Raw genomic sequence first — 22,961 nt, forward strand, 5'->3', positions numbered from 1 at the left:
TCAAGATGATTTCCCGCCAGCTGTCGCTGCTGGCTCTCACTCTGGCGGCGGCCGCGCCTACAACACTCGCGCAGACACATTCCCCTGGGTCGATCGAAAATGCTGGCGACACGCTTGTCAGTGCTATGATGGTAAGTCTGCATGTTTTCGCTCGCCAATGTGCGATGTAGCGCCGGGGGTCGCGCAGGAAAACTTGTCGGTCTCGGAGGGGTGGCTGGTCTCTTTCTGGCTCACCGTTGTCCCCTGTCTCGCCTCCGATGCATTTCACGCGACCACGTTTTTAGCGCCGCGGCCGTTCGCCGTCTCACGCGGCGTCTTTTCTCCGTCGTTACCACCGCTTACTCCGCGCCGTAGATGTTTTTGGGGACCGAGGAGACTGTGTACATTCTCGACAAGGCAGAAGGCAACGCGGCGCAGGTCGACGGACACCCCGCATGGGGTTCGGCATACAACATCGCCGGCCGGACGGCGCAGACGATGGAGGTGGTCACCAACACGTTCTGTGCGTCAGGCATGCATTTGCCTAATGGCTCCTACGCCACGTTTGGTGGTAACGGTGCGGTGTCACCGGGTGGTAACATCGGTGATGTACTGGCGCCGGGCGGGTATTCCGCCAGCTACGATACGACCTACCACGACTACTCTGGCTCAACTTCCATCCGTATCCTGAACCCGTGTGCCTGGTCGGACCTGTCAAACACCGAATGCCAATGGTTCGACAACGCGACGCTGCTTCACATGCAGAAGCAGCGATGGTACTCGGCCGCGGAGCCCCTCGGAGACGGCTCGATCGCAATCATTGGTGGTTTCGTGGAAGGTGGTTACATCAACAGAAACTACCCGAATGTCGACCCGGCAACCGAGGGTGGTGCGGCTGAGCCCACATACGAATTCTATCCTAGCAAAGGCCCGGCGCAAACGATGCAGTTCTTGATCCAGACATCTGGTCTGAACGCGTACGCACACACGTACATGATGCCATCCGGCAAGATGTTTGTGCAGGCCAACGTCTCGACTAGTAAGCCTTCGTAAATTTGTTATTTCACCGTGCTCACAACGCTGTTCCGCTAGTGCTCTGGGACCCACTAACAAACGAGGAAACAGCACTACCACCCATGCCAGACAACATTGTTCGTGTCTACCCAGGGTCTGGTGCCGCGGCTATGCTCCCCTTGACGCCCGCCAACAACTACACGCCCACAGTGATGTTCTGTGGTGGTTCTGACATGCCTGACTATGCGTGGGGCAACTACTCATGGCCGTTCATCAACACGTTCTACTACCCAGCATCCGCTAAATGCCACCAGATCACGCCAGAGCCGGTTGACGGTTCCGCGCCTCAATACGTCGAGGTTGACAGCATGCCCGACACCCGCACCATGGGGCAGTTCATCCACCTCCCCAATGGCAAGATGTTGGTTGTGAACGGCGGCAAGAACGGGACTGCCGGATACTCGAAGATGACCCTGGAGACTCCCGAGCTCTCGCAGATGCCGTATGGAGAATCTCTTGCTGCCGGCCCGGTTGGGAAGCCCGCGATCTTTGACCCCACAGCGGCCAGCGGCTCGCATTGGTCTAACGATGGCTTCGACACCTCTAACATTGCTCGTCTCTACCACTCTTCGGCCATCCTGCTCCCAGACGCGTCTGTTCTCATTGCGGGCTCCAACCCCAACCTCGATGTCAACACCAGCGCCTTCTTCCCTACCCAGTACCAGGCTGAAGTGTTCTACCCGCCCTACTTCTCTGCATCCACTCGTCCCACTCCCCAGAACGTTCCGACGACCTTGTCCTACGGTGGAGATGCTTTCGACGTCCTCGTCCCGTCCTCTTCGTACTCGGGCGATGCGAACAGCGCGGCTGAGAACACCAGTGTCTGGCTCATTCGCCCCGGGTGGACCACGCACGGGATGAACATGGGACAGCGGTCTATGCAGCTGAACAACACCTTCACCGTGAACCAGAATGGCTCAATATCTCTTCACGTTGCTCAGCTCCCGCCCAACCCGAACTTGTTCCAGCCCGGCCCGGGCTTGTTGTTCGTCACGATGTCTGGCATTCCCAGCAACGGTACGATGGTCTTGATTGGCAGCGGAGAGATTGGCACGCAGCCAACTGCTGCCGTCTCCACTCTGCCTCCGAGCGTTCGCTTGAACAACGTGTCGGGATCAGGCTCCGGCTCCGCCAACTCAACCTCGACCGCTAGCGGCAGCGCTGCGTCGGAATCAAGCAGCGCGTCCCACACGGGGGCGATCGTTGGAGGCATTGTCGCTGCCGTCGCAGTCGTTGGAATCCTTGGTGCGGCTTTCGGTGTTTATATGGCCCGACGGAGACGCACCGCCGCGCAGCAGAACCCGGGGTCGATGTACGCCATGTCCTCGGCGCCCGGCGCGGGCGGTGCTATGGCCAGTCGTAACTTGCGCGATTCTGACTCGAGTGCGTTTGTGCCCCTGCAGCAGGATAATAAGAGCACGTGGGACGCGACGGCGAACGCGAGCAACGTCAGCCTGTCGCCGTACCACGACGACATGCGCTCGGCGGGGCCGAGTGGCGAGTTCGACCCTTACTACCAGAACGCGCCTCGTCAGAGCACGTCGCAGCGGCCTCGGTATTGACCAGGTGAACTACCTTTTCTTCGACTACGGACTATTCTTTCTCGTTCACATATGTGTGTTGCACGCTCCTTCAACGCCGCCGCTTCTTTGCTGGTGGGCTGGGGATTGCTGACGGGATTGTGAGTCCTTCATATAGATTGCGCGCGTCTGGTACCCTTATTCACCCTGCTTGCTTCTCTCTGTATACCCGCGATCGGCTTCTGGCTTCTGTTGTTTGCTTCCTGTAGTTGTGCGCCTCGACGCTTCACATTCTTCCGAGCATTTTCTCTTCTCCCCACCGGCGTGGGCGTGGATCACTTCTTTGCGACGCACATTTTTTTATAATCTACGTTGTTGGCTCATCCGTGGTTCTTGGGACAATTCATCATCACACATCCACACATGTGAGGACATTTACTACCGAATGTAATGCCATCGAGAGACACACACACTGCAGCGATTGTGCGTGCCACGTAGATGATGTCAAATGTACCTCTCCTTCTCAACGTGATGGTTGTTCTGCGCCATCATCGACCTCGCGTAAGATTGACATTGACAGGGGATGACCACCCGTCGTGCTAAGTACCGCCTCATATGTCATTATCGTATGTAGACGAAGCTGTGCTATTTCAACTGAGCAATATCGCATGCTCCCGATTCACATGGTTCTCACCGTGCGGTCTGTTAGACAGATCTAACAATACAGAAGGTGACCTATTCGAAGAGACTACCGAAGTCTGGTCTGACAGTCTTTCGCCTCCATGCTACTACCCTTCGCGACCCCACAATCCCCCCATGATGGCGACTGTGTGCATAGCGCGAGCCCGATGCGTAGAAGTGAACCGTGAAGTTACAACGCGCTTCGAAGCCAACAAATTGAATGTGCCCAGCTGAGACCAATCGTCCGGAACTCATTTGACAATCGGGTTGACGCCCCGGGCAGCCAAATAGTCCTTTGCCGCAGCGGCACTCTGCGCGGATGGTTGAGAGGAATATATGCGATGATGTACAGGGAAACTGACCAGCCCCTTGATGAGTTCGTAGACGCTCTTGTCGTGATATCGTAGACCCGTCGCCGGGTCCGTGTATGGCCCCTACAGTGACGGTGTTGGATCGCTCTGTTGTTCCACATGACTACTCACCTCGAGCCCAGTAATGTCACAGTACCGTCGTTGCGGAAGGAGGGATGGCGGCGCCTCGATTGAAGCGTCTTGCATGTTACATTAGTCGGGGTCACGGAGGCGGAGGGATGGAAGAACACACTGACAAGTCGGCATCTCTTCCTCTGGCGTGCTGTCTCCTGGCTCGCCGTCTACCTCCATCGCGTCCTCCTTCTCTTGTCGTCTTCTCTCCCGGTCCGCCCGTTCTCGGTCCCGCTCGTGCGTGAGGACAGCCTTGAGGTTCTTCGTCCTTCGGTTCACGTTCTTGGTGTAGTGGGGGTTCTTGAACGGCCGCGGGAGATGCATGTAAGAGAATTGCTCCACTAGCGACTATCGCCCGCATGTCACACCAGTGGACTATGTCACTGAAAATGAGCCTACCATGACCGGAGGCGTCGGAGAGTCATCGCTGGTTACGACGATGTTCCTCCGCTTGGTTGTACTACCCTTGGGAGGCCTGCCGGCATGCGTGAGGAATGGCAGAACAGTTCTATCGGAGGATATGATGGCTTACATATTCGCACTATGTTGTTCGTCTGCCTAGGGTAAAGAGACTTAACATCTACAAGTGCTACAAGTCCCTGAACAGCAAGATGCGTGTCGCTAGCAGGACTGAGGCGGACAAGACGCGCACCGTGTGCGTACCGCGTCTGATGTATCGCGCGCACGTGACACTGCATGAAGCGGGCACGAAATTTCGGTCTTCCTGCAAAGTTCTCTCTGGGTTCACTGTTTTGCTCTCCAGCCTCCAGAACTCTGAGAACACGCTCGCTGAAAAATACTGATTGCAATTGCTGTTGTGATATTCTGGCGACAGTTGACGGAACGTGCGACTTAAAGGCTAGCCAATAAACACTGGTCTGTATCGCGACATGGACGCACTATTCGCGAAGGGCGATGCATTGGGGCCTGTGCAGAAGAGGAGGAGGATCTACAAGGATGACTCTAAGAGACGACCGGAGGCGACGTCCAAGGCGGGCCCCTCACACGACCGTACCCTGAATTCCGTCTCCCTCCACACATCAGTACCAAAGTCTTTGCGCCAGACGTCACCACCTTCGGAGAATATCCCGAAGTATTCTCATATACAAGACAGCAAGCTGCGCACGAAGCTTACCAGGCAGTCAGTGCAGTCCGCTCGCAACAGAGCATTGGTGAAGGATGCGGAGCTTCTGCTCGCCGAGGAAGTCGGATTGATTGAGGTGGAGGGGGATCTGGAAAAGACTTGGAGAGTCGGTCAAGACGAGGTCGCTCAGGCCGCTGGGCAGGAAGCAGCAAAAGGCCGAAAAGAGTGGACCCTAGACGGCGGCCCGTACCGATCAAGATATACACGGAACGGAAGGTGTGTCAAATGATTCAAGGACAAGTTATTTCGGGGGGGGGGACGAATCATGTCCAAACATGCGATCGCTCTGTCTGCGTGACTGGGCCTCCGTCTACAATGCATCCGTCTCACCAAGCTTGTGCGTAAATGTCTAACATCAGTTTTCCAGACATCTGGCTGTAGTCGGAAAAAAGGGTCATGTCGCTACTTTTGATTGGCAAGCAGGCACGCTGCACGCTGAACTTCAGCTACAAGAGACATGTCGGGACATAACGTTAGTCACAGAGTCGTGCTGTCGACGGTAATTGGTGACGCCTTCTGCACACAGGTTCTTGCATGACCATTCCCACTTCGCCGTAGCGCAACAGAAGTATGTATATATCTACGACCGCGACGGAGTAGAACTCCATCGTCTCAAGTCACATATTGAGCCGACAAGGCTTGAGTTCCTCCCTTACCACTGGTTACTCGCTAGCGTTGTGCGTAAACCCTGGTTTGCTCAGGTAACTCTGCTGACCCCCTTGCCAGGGTAATGCGGGATACCTAAAATATCAAGATACATCTACCGGCCAACTTCTCGTTGAACACCGGACAAAACTAGGTGCCTGCAACACGATGGCCCAAAACGTACACAACGCCGTGATCCACCTTGGGCACCAAAATGGCACCGTCACGCTATGGACGCCCAACCTCCCACACCCTGCTGTCCGCCTGCTAGCGCACCTTGGGCCCGTCGTCAGTATCAGCGTGGACCCAAGCGCGGGTGGACGCTATATGGCTACTGCGGGGCAAGACGGGACGGTCAAGGTATGGGATTGTCGGAATTGGAAGGGCGCGGTGCGACAGTGGTCGACGAGGGGCGGAGGAGGGGAGCTGGAATGGAGTCAAAAGGGTGCATTAGCAGTCGCAACAGGCGGCAGCGTGAACGTACGCCTTTCCCGTCGTTAATGTGGAGTAGGACTGACAGCGTCGTGTTTTCAAACTAGGTTTACTCCAAACCCTCCATCCAGACGCCTTTTGCGGCGACGGTCACGCCTCCATTATACCTCACTCACCCGATACCACACAGGCCGTTGACGTCGGTGCGGTTCTGCCCGTTCCATGATATACTCACGGTTGGCCACACTGCGGGATTGTCGAGTGTCCTTGTCCCGGGCTCTGGGGAGCCGAACTTCGACTCGGCCGAAGCAGATCCCTTCGAGAACAAGAGAGCGCGTCGGGAGAGAGAGGTCAAGGGGTTGTTGGACAAGGTATGCTGAGATATATTGTCTTTTTCGGAGCTTTGTGCCTGATCTACTGTTCGACTAGATCCAACCGGACATGATCGCTCTTGACCCCGAGTTTATCGGATCCTTGGCGCCACCGCCGAAATTGTCCACCGCTATCGATGGGCAAGCAGACATTCCGTTCGCTCGCCTACCCCGACTCGAACGTCTGCGCGTGCAAGGAAAGGCAGACGAGACGGAGGAGGGAGACGAGCAGGAGGCAGAGGATGGCGAGGAGGGGACGAAGAAGCCTACCAGTCAAGAGAAGGAGAAGAAAAAGATGCGCGGCAAGAACAAGAGTATGAAGAGGTCAGTACCACATATTCTAATCTCATTTGCTCATCGCTCAATCCTGTGTCAGATTCCTTCGGAAACAACGCAAGAATGTTATCGACCCTCGTGCTGTACGTGCATTCTAGACCGATCAGTGCACGCGATGTTCACCAGGTCGTCTTCACAGGTTGCCGTCAAGACCAAGCTAGAGAAGCTGCGAGATGAAAGACGGAAGGCGAAGATGGCAGCCAGCGGTGCTGTTGAAAGTCAGAAGCCCTCTGCCTTGGATCGTTTTAAGCGGTCTTCATAACAAACTTAACGCTGCGCGATTTCCTGTTTGTTATATCTTGAAATTATCTACACGGATTACAGGGGCCATTCATACAGGCGTGCACACGGAATAAGAAGACCGTCAAGGCAGTTCCTAAATTTTCGATGCACTTTGAGTCTACACTGTTCTTGTCTCCCATTGCACATTCATGGAATAACATGCATCCTCTGGTCGCCTTGAAACCTCAGGGTCCCCATCGATGGTCTCCGTAGATATGGTAGATGATCGCCAACGACGAGGAGGAAACAGAGGTACGGGCATGGGGGCGCCGTTGCAATATTCCTCGACGTCGACGATATCTTTGTCAATCACCTCATCTCCAGCTCCCCGGGTCAGATGCGCTAAACTACGGGAGTCTATCATGATCACTTCTGTACCCCGATAGGGAGCCAGTTCTAATTCTTGTGCCTGTTGCTGAACGCGTTGGCGACGTCGGCTTGCCTTCTGAATGTGTAACTGCATGCAAATCGCGTTAGACCTTGGCTGCCAAGTACAGAAAGAACCCACCATGAGACGGCTTCCCAGGATAGAATTAGCGACTATGACGACGCTGAGATGGTCGGATGAGTGGCATTTGAGTACAAAACGGACACGAACATACGGGAGGAAAGCAAGGAACAATGATGCGGCCTGCACAATATAGGGCATGAGCATTGGTATTCTCGATGTGAAGACGATTCTGCATACGTGTAATCCCCAAACGACGAAATTCATCAGTATACTGCCGAGGGCGCCGCCGAAATAAATAACAGAGTCTCGCAAGAGTACTTTCATGAGATATGGGCTTGATTTGTCGCTCAGCGATTGTTTGATAGACATCGCAAGGGATAATGTAAAGAGAATACTCTCGAATATCAGGACAGGTATCCAATAAGCCCAAGCATATGATGCAATGGACCCTGGAATGCAGCCGGTCACCTGCTGTGTGACGGCGGATATAAGTAGGAAATCAGGAAAAGCTGTGAAGTCACAATATAAGTCTACTAACTTCTAGCTCGTTGTAAGCGTACGTTTTAGGTTGTTAAAAATCTTCACCAAGAGGACACATTCGATGGACAATTCGGCAGCGAAGAGTGTACACAGTATAAGCAAGAGCTTGCGGTTGCATCTGTAGATGACGTATAATCTCAAAATGAGGATGCCTAGCGCAACACGGTGAGTCGCTGAAGGGCGGTCTAGATGGCTGGGAGATACCCTACCGGATATTGATATACGGGAGATGATGGTGGCGTACATAAACCATCTCCACCAAAATGTACAACTATTACAAAGATCATCAGAGTGCCTTGATGGGCACTGAACCATACTTACAACTATATATAGGCAAGGTCAGAGAGATGCGTCACAGCATTGGTGTGAATTACGCACAGGTACGTCCGTAACATTTGTCGTCGCCAGCGCTAACACATCAACAGTAAATGGCTGGATGAACGAAATTGGATGCAATCTGACGTACTGATGTTGTCAAACCTAGGTGAGGTCAAGCCGTGAGACAATGAATGGGATATCACACGCGCGCAAATAAACTGACACTAGATTCAGTAGCCTGTGCGAGGCCTGAATCAATCTCTTGCATTGACAGTTGGCATGAACTACTCACGGCCAATACCGGTTCTGTCGACGGCGTACAGCATATGTTCAACACTTGTCTGCACAAATAAACCAATAACGGGGCTCACCAGCCAAAACAGCATTCGTGTCCACACGAAACGACCTCGCCACATATACAGAATCTGGGTCATATCGATGTCAGGACTATCATCTCGAGACTCGGAGGATACGGCCCACCTCATCTCCGACTGTCAGAACTTGGGCCGCCGTGGCGTCATGAACATCCTACGACAGCATTATCTAGTGACAACTCACTGAAATCGTAGAGTATAAGGACCAGAGATGCCACTTGCGCACACGTCAGGTCAGAATTGCGCCTCGAGATATTGTAGAACAACCCACACCAAAACGACCTCGCCAATCGATAATCAGAGCCCAGATTCTGTATCGCAGGTAGAAAGCCATGAAGGGGTAGATAAGTTGCATTCATGTCGGCTATAAATGCGGGGCTCACGAAGTCCAGAAGGCGGGTAGAGGTACCGCAATCTCTGAAAACTATGGTTTTAACCTGTGAAGTTCACGGTACCAACAATGATATGAATGATAATCACGCTGTCCCATAATACACTAGATCACGATATGCTACACGATAACGGTTCATCTGAATTCAAGAGGCTGGACATGGCCTGGTATTTGAATGTTGTGGCCGCTCCGCATTTGAGGGTCTAACCTGAACGAGGCTGTGCTCTACCTCTTGCTGGAGAAGCTATCACAGTTGAGACAGCGTCAATCTTCCGAGATCTGACAGCTATTATCAAGGGAAGTGAACGGTCACGGCGCTGAGCGGAAACGAGTATACGTACGCGTCGTCATAGGACACGATATTACCGAGGGGACCGTAAGGATGGCATTGAAATTGCATCACAGACTACGCACGTCAAGCGGTGCACTGCCGCTATGATCAGGTCCCGGACCTGGGGGATGGAAATCATTAGCCAAGATGTATTCAGTACAGTAACAGGACACCGAAATCAATTCAAAATAAGCTACAAGTCGATACATCGAATCGAGAACATATCGTTCCCGAGTCTAGGTTTTGCGGATAGATTGGAATGCGAATGGTGATTCGTGATGACGCACATCAACAGAGCAGACCGCAATCTTCAGTGATGACACGCACATGTGCCAAGTACCTTCCGGATGAGCGATATGCTGGTGGCGCGAATGAAAATAGACGATTTCGCTGCTCACAGAAGTAGAAAATAGAGGAGTGTTGCCCTTAACAGCGCGCGGCGTCTCGTCAGACCAGCTCAATGTTAGTCAGAAACCGTCCGAACCCACATTATGTGAATGCCGTTAATTTCATACCATCAGAACACGCAGCAGACCCAAGAGGCTGCACACATCATGGAGAGCTGTCGCATGGTTCAGGACAATGCACTGTGCAATATCCTACACACGTACCTTTCCAACAATGAGCTGTGCGGAATAAGTATCAGATGAGGCTCATTCGCGCCGTGAAGTTCCTCTTGCAGCGTGGTGTGATTAAATTTGCTTTGGTACCAGTTCCTCACCCCTCAGCTGACCGGTATGGATGCCGTGGCTTTTCGTTTTGAATAGCTATGCACCTTATCGATTGCTGCAGCTATGAATGCCAGCACCAAGCATTAGCACCGCACACGTGCGTTTGTTTGTCCTTGGTATAATTGGCACCTGAATATGGCAAGCGTTGACATGGATCTACAATCGCGCTGCTCAAAGCACAGTTCCCAGGTAAAGAGCGTCCTCTAGCCTGCTCGCGGAGCGGGATGCGATGCCGAAAAAGTTCCTTGGAACCACTCGTGAAAAATCTTTAGTCCAGGCTCCCCCTGTTTGGCATTCACGCTGCAGTCGGAGGGCGAATTAATCCTGTGCTACTTTGCAAATTTAATCTACTCACCTCGGAGACAGCCCGTCTAACACGAGCGCCGCGGAGTCGGACCATGCTGTCTTCCTAGTTTCCTCTTGTGTTCCGCTTATCGCGATCGTCGTACTCCGTAGTCAAACAGAAACCCTTAACACGAGCACGCCCTTGTGTTGACATCCCGAGCCAATCTATACATTATTCATGCCGTTCTTTTACAACAATACAGTGAGGCTTCAGCTACTTCCTTTCATCTTCCACATACATACACACCGAAGGCACCGCTTACGCCGAGAGCTTCCCATGCAGGAGGGTCTTGAGGGTAGCACCATCCTCAGCGAACTTCCTGATGCCCTCGTGGAGCTTGTCGAACGCCATCTGATCATCGAGCAGCGCCCAGCGGAACTCGGCTTCGTTATCAACGAAGGTGACCTTCTCCAGGGGCTGACCCTGGGCCGCTGTGAATGAACAAGCATTAGGCGAGGATCAGAATACGATTAAACAAGAAGTACATACCGGCAGCAGAGTCGAGCTTCTTGGGGACGGGCACGGTATCGTTCTTGAGCTCCTCGAGCAACGGCGGCGCGATGGTCAAGAAGTCAACACCCGCGAGGGCCTTAATCTCGCCAGTCTAGTAATCATATAAGTATTGATTTTATCATGACAAACGCCGTGTAGCCGCAACGCACGTTACGGAAGGAAGCACCCATGACGATAGTCTTGTAGTGGTGTTGCTTGTAGTAGTTGAAGATCTTCTTCACCGACTGCACACCCGGGTCCTCATCGCCAACGTAGTCCTTGCCCGGCTTGTTCTTCTTGTACCAATCAAGGATCTGGGTGGGACATGAGCGCCTGACATTTACTCAATGACGTCATAAAAACCCCTACCCGACCAACGAAAGGAGAGATGAGGGTGACGCCCGCCTCTGCGCACGCAACCGCCTGCGCAAAGCCGAACAAGAGCGTGAGGTTGCAGTGGATACCATCGTCGCGCTCGAGCTCGCGGGCAGCCTGAATGCCCTCCCAGGTCGACGCGATCTTGATGAGGATGCGCTCGCGCTTAATGCCAAGGGATTCGTACAAGGCAATGAGCTCCTTGGCCTTCGCCTTCGTAGCCGCCTTGTCGAAGGACAGGCGGGCGTCGACCTCGGTCGACACACGGCCAGGGATGATGCTCAGAATCTCCTTGCCGAATTCGACAAGCTGCGAAAAGACTAAGCACCCCGCATACACTATCGCGATCCGATCGACTCACAAGGCGGTCCATCGCAGCGTTCGTTTGTTGGTCGATGTCTCCACCCTTGCTCTTACCGTACTTCACGGCAGCATCGATGAGGCGCGCATAGCCCGGCTTGTTTGCAGCCGCGAGAATGAGCGACGGGTTCGTCGTTGCATCCTGCGGCTTGTAGACATCAATGGCTACGATATCGGCGTCAGATCGGCTAGGTAACGTTTACGTATAGTGGCGGACATACACTCGAAGTCCCCAGAGTCGGAGACGACGACGGTCCCAGTCTGTTTGAGGTAGTCAAGTGAGGTGGTCATGGTGGTAGGGGGGATGTAGGATGGTGATGCGGTGGGGAAGGACGGCGATGAAATATAGGCTGGAGGTCGGAGCGTCTGATCACGTGAGTATTCCGCGCCTATCGGCCCGGCCAATCACGTTTCCCAGGCAGGCCCTACCCGCGGTATTGCTGACGCGCCGCTGACGCCTTCTCACTCATCGCGGAAGATCCAGCCGCTCTTGCTCGGTAAGTGTGAGCAAGGTCTGCACAAGTGTGGACCGTTCATATGTATAGACCCTTGCGTCGCACTTACAGCGCTCGGTAGCGTTCGGACAAGCATTTCCGTTGCAATTCTCATGCTCGGCATACGGTCTCACGAAGCGAGAGAACTATGGACCATTGCAGGACCCGGGTAATTGTATGTCATTCTGAATAGCGACATCGTCCTACAGGGTAAGCCCACGACGGAATAGTATAGCATAGGCGCTATACAGGAATCTCACCCCTGTCATGTCGTCCGGACAACATCGGAATATACTAAGCTTGCCAAGTGATCGCAAACATGAGCCAGCGGGGTCAATATTTACCAGGGATGCCTACCTTCACTGGTATGTAGGGCCAACTGCAGGAAATCAATGTTGAAATTACTGTATGATCGCACGTGCATTCGCGCCATGAACGCTGTCGAAGGCATCGTAGTCATGAGAAAACACGCAGATCGTAATTTGGTTAAGTCAAAGTAAGAGCCAATCAGAACACGCACCTGCAGGTATATGACTGCAGGGCTTATCCTTCATTCTCGTTCTTTGAGAGACGGAATAACACCCGGCTAATCCTGAAGCATGCGCAGCACACACGACCATTCAGTACAGAAGGCCAAAGCAAGCGAGAAGTAAGACCTGAAGCCTGTCGGAGCGTGGTGGTGCTATATGTGGGAGGTCCGATGCCAGTCTGATACGTGAGAGACGCAAGACTGGGAGCAGTCCTGCTTCTCGAAGAGCTATCTGAACATACATGAGCCGCCTCCATAGACCAGTTGACCAGAGCCACCTACAAGCTTGATTCCAATTGTAGTGCTCCTGCTCCAAGGCAGATCCGAGTGATTCAATGGCGTGGCCTTGCATCAGGGGCTTTCAGAGCGTCTTTGCCTGTACATACCGCTTTGAGATTGCCTGGGACCGGAGGTGCCAATCGAGGCCGGAAATCAGGATAATTTTAGGTATAGCAGCGAAAACGAGTCGCAACCTTCAAGTCCACTTCCAGATCAATGTAGCGAGTGATAAGAAGATCATGACTCGAAGTCTGGATCGAGACCGCCTGTGAGGATCAATATTCTAGCTCAGACTCGAATTCCAGAAGTCTGCATGAAAGACTGACTAGAAATAGAACAACGTCAATACAAAAGGCCGTCGGCAATACCAGAACGTCAACGCGACTAGGACGGGCATTGACCAAAATATCGTGCTGGGCGGAACTGGGCAGTCCCATCGAAGTTACTCGGCTATTGCAAACCGTGAGCCTGATCGAAGCGAATGCTGCACAGTAACATGCGGGTAAGAATCACCTTCTCTCATATTGCTTGACGACGAATACAATATCGTCTCCCGCGCTGGGAATAAATGCCTCGCTTGGAGGCATAATGTGGCAGGGCGGGTGATGATGAAAATGGACGGTTGGATTGCGAACTGAGTGGAGTGGATGAATGTGCACAGACCACACCGAGGGTACTTACCACAAGTCTGGCGGTACTTGGCTTCCCGTATCATGCTATAGACGACCACAAACTGACCCCATTTGCTGAGTTCCGTTGCAGAGTGCCGACAGGCGGAGCAACGTGGCTTGACGCAGCATTTGTTCCGGGCGTTGTACTGACTGGGTTGGATGCAGGAGGTAATGCATCGACAAGAACAGAGTCCAACGGCTACACATCTGGGTCCCACAGCTCCAGCAGTGGATGTCAGCGGCATAGGGACGTGCTATGGCGTTCGGTGTTGTCCCTTTGCCGGAGACACTGCCAGAAAGCAGTGAAGATTGCACGGACGAGTCAGCCCCTACCTCCGCTGAGCAAAAACCAGGAACGCCGTGGCAAGCCGTACGTGAAGGAACTTTCCGATGTCCTCGGCTGAGGTCATCAACTCCGAGAGAATGGGAGATATCGGGCATGCTATGCGGAACAGAGCGACAAGGTTGTCCGGAAGCACTAAAGTAGCGCTCCTTTAGTTGCCTCGAGGATGGGAGGGCGTCCGGTGTTATTGATGTCTGCGGCCGGCGCAGTGCGGAGTCTGGGATTGTTTGACATATCAAGCTGTTGCAGCTGAAGTGGCAGCATCAGCGCCGAGAGAAATAGGTACCGACGTACGCCCCAAGTGTCCTGAATAAAATTTAGAGACGCTCAGCGCCCATGCATACTGACCGCATTTGATCAGCGACAAAAAACGGCGCCCGGAAGGAAAGAAGGATGGAGTCGGACAAAAGCGGAATTCACCGCATGTCAGCCTTGGAAACGGCATTATTGGGACATGCTTCGCACTGCGGCACACGACCACATATCAATGAGAAGAGAATACTTAGCGCGTGGCGGGCCGTCCTGCACTAAAATCATTAGTGTTGATCCCGATGTTGTCGGTACAACATACCTCGAATAGTGGCAATAAATATCGCAATGGGGCGGAAAAGGTCTGGGCAGGTCTGCGAAGAGACGTCATACAATACCTGATGATCTACCTTTGCGTCACACCTCAATCACCGGGTAGATGAACTATGCGGCCACAGCCGCTAACCTACGATACACATCAAAGTGGGGGTCAAGGGAAATTGAGTAGGACCGAAGGCTTTATGCGATGTGCGTTCCAAATCGGTCATCGCCACCGGCTAGAGACTGAGCACAGGTTAGGACGCAGGAGTTGTGAACGAGGTCAAGACATCAGATCCCGACTTACATGCTGACAATTTGCTCCCGCGTCGGTCATTACGGTGTTACAATATATGATCGCGCGAAAGACTTTCACAACCGGAATTGCTCGCAGCGGCATTGTGCAGACAACGGCAAGTGCCATCCGGCGCTTATAGAGGTGAAGTGATCGTAGAAGTTGAATCTCGGCTTAGAATGGGTGGCAATGATGAGAATTCCAGAAAAGGAAACTCGTGGCATCGTGCTGTGTTTGTGGCGTACCACGATGCACGGACATAACGCTCGACTTCATATTGCATGATCTGTCGGTCTTCTTACTTTTCTGATTATGTATACATGCATCAATAGCTATGTTGATGGAATGGACTGTCATGTAGATCCAGGCACTCCGGGCGTGCTATGGATACCGATGACTTCAAAATAACAAGGAGCGCGACGTCACAGCCGACGGTGTCAGAGGCTGTTCCCTCTCTCGTCTCCGGAGTGACTCACTGGCTCGGCTCTACATTCTCCGGATTGTGCTATTGTCCATCGATTCTCCGGCACGCCGATGGACAAATTGGAGATGCTGTACTCCAAGCCCATCCTCGATTGAGACATTGCAGACATGTCGGGTGACGATGGTCAGCAATTGAAAAGCAATAAAATCAGGGGGTGATTGTTGCATTTCCCGTCCCACACAACAGCTGTACAACAATTCGAGGACCTCAGTCGTCCGCTTAATCCACCTGCCTGTATATTATAAACCACGAGCTGTCTGCCCTCCCGCAGCAATCATGTCTCAACCCATAATCACCTTGTACGACATTCCCTCCACCGTACCCCAACCATGGGCTCCAAGTATATGGCGTATACGGTATGTTCGAGACTACTCACCTTTCTCGCTGTCCTAGCTCACAGAACATAAGCTTCATCCTCAATTACAAACGACTCCATTACCGCACCGTCTGGATCGACTTCTCAGACGTGGAGGCGACCTTACGCAGCATCAACGCACCTCCAACATCCTACAAAAGCGATGGTCGACCCGTGTACTCGCTGCCGGTAATCATCGACCCTATCCGCACGTCGCCCGTTGTCCTGTCAAATGCCAATATCATTGCCGATTACCTCGAGCTCACGTACCCAGCGCGGCCGGTCTTTCCCGATGGTTCACGCGCACTGCAGTCGCTCTTCGTCCATTACATCCAGGAGACATTCGCGAGGCCTCTGCTTCCTATCCTCGTGCCTCTGACCCACCAGGCCCTGCCAGAGCGTAGCCAGGCCCATTTCCGCGGCGCTGGCGCCGGCCCCTCGTCCGTGCAGATGACGGGGCAGCAGAGGGAACAGGCCTGGCGGGCGGTCAAGGAGCAATTTGACTTCCTCGCGAGTATCCTGGACAAGAACACGGGCAGCGATGGTAACGGTGTCGTCGCCATGGGCCACGACGTTAGCTATGCAGATTTCGCACTGTGTTCCGTACTGTGAGCCATGAACCCCTTCCCTCTCCCTCCTCCATTCCCACGAAGACGACTCCACTGACAACGGTTGCAGGATTTGGATTGAACGCGTTTCGCCGCACGACGGTTGGGCTCGGGTGAGACAGTGGAACAACCAGCGATGGGTCAGGCTTTGGGAAAAATGCAGGGACTATATGGACGCTTTATGAGCGGATCAGATGCGAGCGTGGCCAGGCTGACACGTACAACAGCGCTAGAATAATTCGTCAGCGGTACTTCATCCACTACTTCCATCATGCTATTGCACGACGCTCCTCTCCTTTCATATGACAAACTAAGCGCAGAGCGCTTCACTACTCCGTTATAGATATACGTAGAATTATCCTATTGCACCCTACCCTGGTCAGCAAAAGGACTCTGCGAAATTCCTGCGCGGCTGGTGGCATCGTCTGCGTAGCGCTTGACAAACAGCGCGTTCCCCGGAAGCAAATCAATATTGGTATGGTGGTGATGCCGATAGACACGGGCGCTGATGTGCTACAAAAAACCTGTGCCGGTATGAGTCTGATCCGTCCTGCTCCTTGCTATAATTTAACTCACCAGTTGAACGCATTCTACAGAGTAAATTTCCATGGAACCGTGGCTACGGACAAATGCGCGGTGCGATCATGCGCTAGAGAAGACAATCTCAGCTCGCACGCCGGTCTATCTGCCGTATGCCGCAATCGTTGACGGATAAACACAATTAAATGACCCTAAATCAGCGACGACGTAAGCCACTTTCCGAGCCACATCTAGGACTCGCGGTCGACTCGCCGTTCGCCATGTTGGGTGCCTACAGGAAAATTCCGCTTCGTCAAACGACGATCACGCATCGGGAGCTAAATAAAATCATATCATCGTCGCCCCGGCGATGTGCGATGCCACAGAAGTATCAGCTGTGCATGAGGCGCACTTAGAATCTCATGATCAACTTCGTAGCACGTCTTCGTAAAGAAGCAAACAATCGGTCTGTGTAGTCTCGCCGTTTGTACGGGTTGACCTCCGAAATATCCGAATGCATCGCGAGCAACGTTCACGCTAATGGCAACTCGTGGCTTCAGCAACGACGCAACGACACAGGGACGGCAAGGCTTACCCTGGAGGCGCCCAGCTGTCCTGTGGTCCACATAACGCCGCCGAAGCACACAGTAAGCGCTTAGATGCGCGCGGGGCCAATTGTGTTCAGCTCGGATGGCGAGCTGAATGCAAGATGCGTGAGACGCCCGCTTGATCCAGGGTCCTACAAGCGATCACTCGCTAGGGTGTGAGCGTTTCCGATGTGACTTCACCTTAGTGACAATAACAAAGGGACGGCGGCGGCGAATCTAGGGAGGGCATGATGCCAGGGCGTCCCCCGGAAGTAATTGTCAATGTGTGGGTATAGGTGCGGCGGCGTGGCTTTGATTGAGGTAAGCAGCGGTTACTGGAGCCACATATGATGCAAAATAATTGGGATCCTGCCTGCCTTGATTAGTCTTCCATGCAAAACGAACTGGGTGGAGGATATGAAGGTGAATGTCCAATCGCAGCAGATATCAGCCCCAATGGACGCAAATTATACAGTATGATGTGAAGGCTAGAGCGCATAAACTGCACTTACCATCAAGTAGCCTAGAGCGTAAGTTCTTGACTATCAGCTGAGATGTTGACCCACAAAATGCTACGACGTGCGTAGAGAGAACAGTATGAGCAGAGCTCAATATAGTTATTTTTCCTCTTCGACGAAATTAACGAGCAATGCCGTGGGTCCAGACTCCGATGATAAAGTGGAAATGACTGGGAGGTGGGTGTTGCAGCGTCGTTTAAAGACGAGTATGTTTATTGATGCCTTGGTGCGATATAATCCACACGCAATATCCCGAAACCCAGAAGGCAGACTAGTTGAGCCTACGTATTCCAGATAGACACAAGGCGAAATAGCCCTTAGACCTAACAGGCCAACAAGTTGATTTCGTCCTTGCAAAAAGAGAGGGTCAGCAATTTTCATCGCTATTTGCGCGCTGTGCACGAACGAGTTTCCTGATTTTGCGTCGATTGTTGCAAGTTGAGCTGTCAGACAGCTGCTCGCGGGAGTGTCGGCGGCGAATCGCGGCTAGGTTGTGATGGATTGATAAGCCACTGCTTTGGGAATTGTGGTATTTATTACTATTTGTGTCCATCATCCGAACCCCTCCGAGGCCTGCCGCCGGCTGCTGCCCGCCTCATCCTTTCTGCAAGCTTACACATTTCATTGCTCTTCACTTCGAGTCAGTGATGTGCGAGTCATTGGCTATTGATGGGAAATGACCATAAAACCAGCCGTCCGGTGAGTTCACGCTCCTACATACGAGAGTGTAGATTAGATTTCGTGTTTTGCACGAGTAAACAGGTCATGTGAATTATTTCCTAATATATATTGTTGATCCGAAGGTGAACTCACTTGGTTGATAATGGCGGCTCCGCTCGCCGGGTCCGAATGGCCCCAGCCATGCTCGTGTCATTTGTTTGCTCGCTTATTTCATGTTGCCCACAAGATGATGTAAATATATGCAAATTCAACGTAAATTAACAGAAGAATTAGTTATTGGCGACCACCGCTATGAGGCCTTCAGTCGTCATGGCACTGTATCAATTGCTATGAACGCCAACACATCAGTCACAATTGACGACGCAAAAAGGGGCGCAGTTGTAGACAATGGGAAGACCTTCACGGTCTGATTTCCATTCGGAGGTAGGCACATGGACAACAAGATAATGGAGTTTATAGAATCTGATAGTAATCCGGGACGACGGTGGGGTCAACAGAGTGCCGGACTGAGTAGAGTGAGGGAAGACGAGGGGAAAACGCAGAGAACCTGTGGATGGAAGGCACACTCACGTGCAATGAGAGGTCACGTTACGTGAAAACGATGCTACCTCCTATTTTTTCAGGCACACGATGCACGAACTCCATGCAAGCACGATGGGTCACGTGTGTGCATCACGATGTTTTTGCGGTAAGCTGAATGTCAGGCCATTCGGAACCAGGACGGCTGGCCCAACTTGTGACCGAGGCATGCCCGCAAAGAGTGCCTATTGCGTCGTCCGTGGTCACCAGTGTTACATTATGATGTCGAAACATGCATCGGAGAGCCTACTATGGCCGATATTGACAATATCAAGCACTGGCCTAGCACTTCAGTCAAGCCTGGTGTACTGGGCGCGGCAGATGACGATCTTCCAATACTGTGCCTCCCTGGGTAGTTGGCAGACCCCCCAAGTCGGCAGTCACGTAAAAGTAACACATCCATCACGATCCATCACGCGTGATATTTCAAGGACCGCTTAGCCAACGCTTAAGGATTCTATGTGCAGATAGCTCGAAGCATACAATGATGTCGCTGACGTGATTGGAAAATGAAACTCCGACACAAGCTGTTACAACCGAGGCATACACCAGCGTGACAATGGCTTGAGCTGGTCCTCAGGAAGGGACTCCATGACTATTGCGCCGTTCGCTTTCGTTTAGGCTGGAAATGAGAGCAGGCATACCAAAACCTATGTCTACAAAAGCACGAAGGTAATCGAGTACTGTGGAGGGAGATACTATGAAATTGCCGACTTGGGGGTCTGGGAGGCACAGTACCGCAAAAGGAAGTTCGACCTCGAACACCACTATGCCCGAGGACCCCGGGCTTACCTTCGGAGTCATGATATTGACTTTGACTATTGACCATGGGCATTGACCACACACCACTAGTACTGCTCCGAGTCGCAAGGCTCAGCCATATTGTTCAGTGCGCTGTTTACCTAAACGAAGCCAACGGACAAAGCGATGTGTTCGAGGACACAAGCAAACACACGTTCAGCCATATTCGACGGCCTTCCTACTTGTCGAGGACTTTTGCACTTGAAATTGACATTGGATGAATGTATTTGGAGAAATGGATATGACGAAGACTCGGGAAGCCGCTGGGTCCGCAATTCAGCTTCTCCCATGGTCCCATTACTACTAGGCACCTGTAAGTGAATTCTGGCGACCAAGAGTCCCTGCAAACGGCGAGCTCCAAGTGCCATGGATTAGGAGAATGATCGTAGATATTGAGGTAGCTGATTCATCGCAGCGCCGGACGGCTTTGCAATCGTTCTGTGTCATAGATTACCAGCCGCCAGGGACGGGGGATCGAGTGGGTATTCCTGAGGCTTATAAGCAGGCCGAACTCAAACCAGCTTTCCACTCATCTTCTACTTCCGCCTTCTCCCCATACCCGCCATGTCTAGCGTCCCTCATCCTAAGACCTACTCTGCCTATGGATTCACCAAGAAAGGTGGTCCACTTGAGCCCATTACCTTCGACTGGAAGGACCCACAGCCTGGGGAGATCGTTGTGAAGGTCCTCGCGTGTGGTGTGTGCGCCAGGTACGTCAGCCGCGTGCCAAGTTTAGTGCCCACATACTAACACCAGCATCTGCAGTGACGAGGCTGCGAAGCACCAGGGGGTGCCTGCGGTGAAATACCCTATCGTTCCCGGTCATGAGATCGTCGGCGAAGTCGCGGCTATCCCGTCTACCGAGTCGAAGTGGAAGCTAGGCCAGGTCGTCGGCAGCGGCTGGCATGGCGGTCACTGCCACCTCTGTGCCGCCTGCCGTGTTGGTGATTACATGATGTGCGAAAAGCAAGACGTCAACGGTGAGACCGCTACCGGCTTCCTGTATACCGGCTGCTGACACTTCACCATTAGGAATCCTGCGTCACGGAGGGTACGCTCAGTACGTGACGCTCAGGACGGAGGCTGTCTGTGCTGTGCCCGATGGCATGGACCCTGCCGAGGTCGCACCTCTTTTCTGCGCAGGTGTCACCATGTTCAGTACGTATCGAAGACGTACTCAAGAAGTTATTGTGCTTACCTATCCTTCTAGACGGCTTGCGCAACATGTCTGCCAGGCCGCCGGACTACGTCGCGATCCAGGGCGTTGGGTACGCGCATGTCTTCTCCCTTCTTTGTCAAGGCCGCTAATTATTTTCACAGCGGTCTCGGCCACCTAGGCATCCAGTTCGCCAAGGCCATGGGATACCGCGCCATCGCCCTCTCTTCCTCAGCCGCGAAGGAGGAGCTCTCGAAGACGCTCGGCGCTGAGGTGTACGTTGACGGCTCCAAAGTCGACCAGGCGGAGGCCCTGCAGGAGCTCGGCGGGGCGAAGCTCATCATGTGCACCGCGCCGAACCCGGACGTTATCCGCACGCTGCTCCCGGGGCTCGCCGTTGGCGGTGAGCTGTGCGTCGTTGCGCTAACAGGCGAGGCCCCGATAAACCTTGGCGCGCTCGTCACAAAGCGGTTGTCGGTCCGCGGCTGGCCGAGCGGTGTCGCGCCGGACAGCGAGGACTGCGTCAAGTTCGCGAAGGTGCACGGCATCAGGACGATGGTGCAGAAGTTCCCGCTCGAGAAGGCTGAAGAGGCGTACAACCACCGCAGCACGGCGCGCTTCCGCGCCGTCATCATACCGTGAAGAAACGCGATTAGTCCTCAATATGTGTCGCAAACTGTCTCAGTACCAACTCTTCAATAAAATTTACATTAGCGCAGCACTAGGACCGAGTGATCATGAGATATTCAGTACCTCTATATATCGTCCCAGATATAAGCAATAATGTGTGCCTCTAAAATATCAAATTCACGCTCGATTTCGATGTAGTCAAATTGAATTTGACCAACCTTCCCGGTCTTCTTTCATCCGAAGTTGTCGACGGTCGTCTTTTATTGACATACACCTGCAAGGCCATACCCGCCCGGTTGTATATGTTGTCCAATATAGCAAGCGGCAATTTTTGGTTATGCCGACTAGATCTTGCTCTCCTCGTCGGTCAGGCATGACCGTTCATTACGCAGAACAGTTGGCAGTCGATGGCAGACTCAATCAGGTGCTGTCGATATAGGTGTGCGTCACAATTTGTTGCGCTATTGAAAAACTGCCAAGGTACATATATACTTCTTGGGGAATGCAGGCATGTTGCACACCATTAATATAGAACTTACCAAGTCTCGCGCCATCACGCTGTATCCTGATGAACCCAAAGCACAATCACACAGCCATTGCTGTGACAACTAATGCACCAGACCCCAGGACTTGACGCTCTTATACCTTACTTCCAGTGTCTGAGCAAGCTGACAAGTTCAAAGACTTCATGCTGCGCAAGTCTCGCAGCATGACATTATGTATACGCACAATTGGACTACCACATAGCTTCTGCTACAGATGAAGCTGCTCACGAAGAGCAAGATAGGAAAAAATTGACCCAATGCTCGGACGACATCGCGACAGAACAAGAGTAGTCTGAATCGAGTTTCGCAAGCGACAGACGTCATAACAGCGAGCCGCGAAGTGCACTGAAGGACGGGAAACGCATGCGGCCATCATCCACCTTGTCCAAACCTCATACGAGGCTACACCCACGTCGCGCATTGCGCGCCGTGCGCGATCGTCAATAGCATGTGCCCTCCGAAGAGGAGCACACGAGACTGGACACAACAATGGAGACGACCACATACCACTCCGCAGAGCGACCCGCCCAGTCCCCGCGACCATTCCAAACCCCCCACACTTGTCAGCGTGATCCACTGCTCCCTCGTCTATACTAGAGTCTTCAGGATCGACGAGTGACTCCGTGTGAGCGTGAGCGCCAGCTCGTCGATGCAGTCTTCGGTTG

The 22,961-nt window shown here is 52.9% G+C and overlaps 7 protein-coding genes across 7 annotated transcripts; 4 read left to right on the plus strand and 3 right to left on the minus strand.

Annotated features, from left to right (window-relative positions):
* Positions 1 to 5: 5 nt before the first annotated feature.
* On the plus strand, positions 6 to 2,615 carry POSPLADRAFT_1143599 (hypothetical protein; the record flags this gene model as incomplete). Its single annotated transcript, XM_024485584.1, has 3 exons — positions 6 to 131; positions 355 to 1,018; positions 1,072 to 2,615. The coding sequence occupies 3 exons, from the start codon at positions 6 to 8 to the stop codon at positions 2,613 to 2,615; spliced, it is 2,334 nt and encodes a 777-aa protein (XP_024338978.1).
* An 890-nt stretch (positions 2,616 to 3,505) lies between these two features.
* Positions 3,506 to 4,060, minus strand: POSPLADRAFT_1143524 (hypothetical protein; the record flags this gene model as incomplete). The annotated part of the gene is made up of 4 exons (XM_024485572.1): positions 3,506 to 3,565; positions 3,617 to 3,688; positions 3,737 to 3,804; positions 3,862 to 4,060. 4 exons carry the CDS (start codon positions 4,058 to 4,060, stop codon positions 3,506 to 3,508), a joined length of 399 nt encoding a protein of 132 aa, XP_024338979.1.
* A 566-nt stretch (positions 4,061 to 4,626) lies between these two features.
* POSPLADRAFT_1143775 (hypothetical protein) lies at positions 4,627 to 6,762 on the plus strand (the record flags this gene model as incomplete). Its single annotated transcript, XM_024485612.1, has 8 exons — positions 4,627 to 5,096; positions 5,248 to 5,352; positions 5,407 to 5,557; positions 5,607 to 6,005; positions 6,065 to 6,328; positions 6,387 to 6,518; positions 6,624 to 6,652; positions 6,705 to 6,762. The coding sequence occupies 8 exons, from the start codon at positions 4,627 to 4,629 to the stop codon at positions 6,760 to 6,762; spliced, it is 1,608 nt and encodes a 535-aa protein (XP_024338980.1).
* Positions 6,763 to 7,937: 1,175 nt separating this feature from the next.
* Positions 7,938 to 8,963, minus strand: POSPLADRAFT_1142533 (hypothetical protein; the record flags this gene model as incomplete). The annotated part of the gene is made up of 7 exons (XM_024485443.1): positions 7,938 to 8,089; positions 8,312 to 8,347; positions 8,548 to 8,596; positions 8,627 to 8,680; positions 8,736 to 8,783; positions 8,814 to 8,846; positions 8,901 to 8,963. The coding sequence occupies 7 exons, from the start codon at positions 8,961 to 8,963 to the stop codon at positions 7,938 to 7,940; spliced, it is 435 nt and encodes a 144-aa protein (XP_024338981.1).
* A 1,611-nt stretch (positions 8,964 to 10,574) lies between these two features.
* On the minus strand, positions 10,575 to 11,959 carry POSPLADRAFT_1039969 (hypothetical protein). Its single transcript, XM_024477637.1, has 6 exons — positions 11,877 to 11,959; positions 11,657 to 11,820; positions 11,290 to 11,604; positions 11,091 to 11,234; positions 10,918 to 11,032; positions 10,575 to 10,859 (listed from the first exon to the last, which is right to left on the minus strand). Exons 1-6 carry the CDS (start codon positions 11,944 to 11,946, stop codon positions 10,687 to 10,689), a joined length of 981 nt encoding a protein of 326 aa, XP_024338982.1. The 5' UTR covers positions 11,947 to 11,959; the 3' UTR covers positions 10,575 to 10,686.
* A 3,634-nt stretch (positions 11,960 to 15,593) lies between these two features.
* Positions 15,594 to 16,465, plus strand: POSPLADRAFT_1143689 (hypothetical protein; the record flags this gene model as incomplete). The annotated part of the gene is made up of 3 exons (XM_024485598.1): positions 15,594 to 15,673; positions 15,726 to 16,280; positions 16,351 to 16,465. 3 exons carry the CDS (start codon positions 15,594 to 15,596, stop codon positions 16,463 to 16,465), a joined length of 750 nt encoding a protein of 249 aa, XP_024338983.1.
* Positions 16,466 to 20,529: 4,064 nt separating this feature from the next.
* Positions 20,530 to 21,763, plus strand: POSPLADRAFT_1143328 (hypothetical protein; the record flags this gene model as incomplete). The annotated part of the gene is made up of 5 exons (XM_024485547.1): positions 20,530 to 20,675; positions 20,731 to 20,945; positions 20,998 to 21,123; positions 21,176 to 21,233; positions 21,286 to 21,763. 5 exons carry the CDS (start codon positions 20,530 to 20,532, stop codon positions 21,761 to 21,763), a joined length of 1,023 nt encoding a protein of 340 aa, XP_024338984.1.
* Between the last annotated feature and the right edge of the window lie 1,198 nt (positions 21,764 to 22,961).

This window comes from Postia placenta (assembly GCF_002117355.1).
Source record: "Postia placenta MAD-698-R-SB12 unplaced genomic scaffold POSPLAscaffold_7, whole genome shotgun sequence".
NCBI classification, from domain to species: Eukaryota; Fungi; Basidiomycota; class Agaricomycetes; order Polyporales; family Adustoporiaceae; genus Rhodonia; species Rhodonia placenta.

Coding starts and splice junctions, on each gene's coding strand:
- POSPLADRAFT_1039969 (XM_024477637.1), bottom strand. CDS start 11,946: ATGACCACCTCACTTGACTACCTCAAACAGACTGGGACCGTCGTCGTC. Junction 11,821..11,876: donor CGACTCTGGGGACTTCGAGT/GTATGTCCGCCA, acceptor CCGATATCGTAG/CCATTGATGTCTACAAGCCG. Junction 11,235..11,289: donor TCTCTCCTTTCGTTGGTCGG/GTAGGGGTTTTT, acceptor TGTCCCACCCAG/ATCCTTGATTGGTACAAGAA.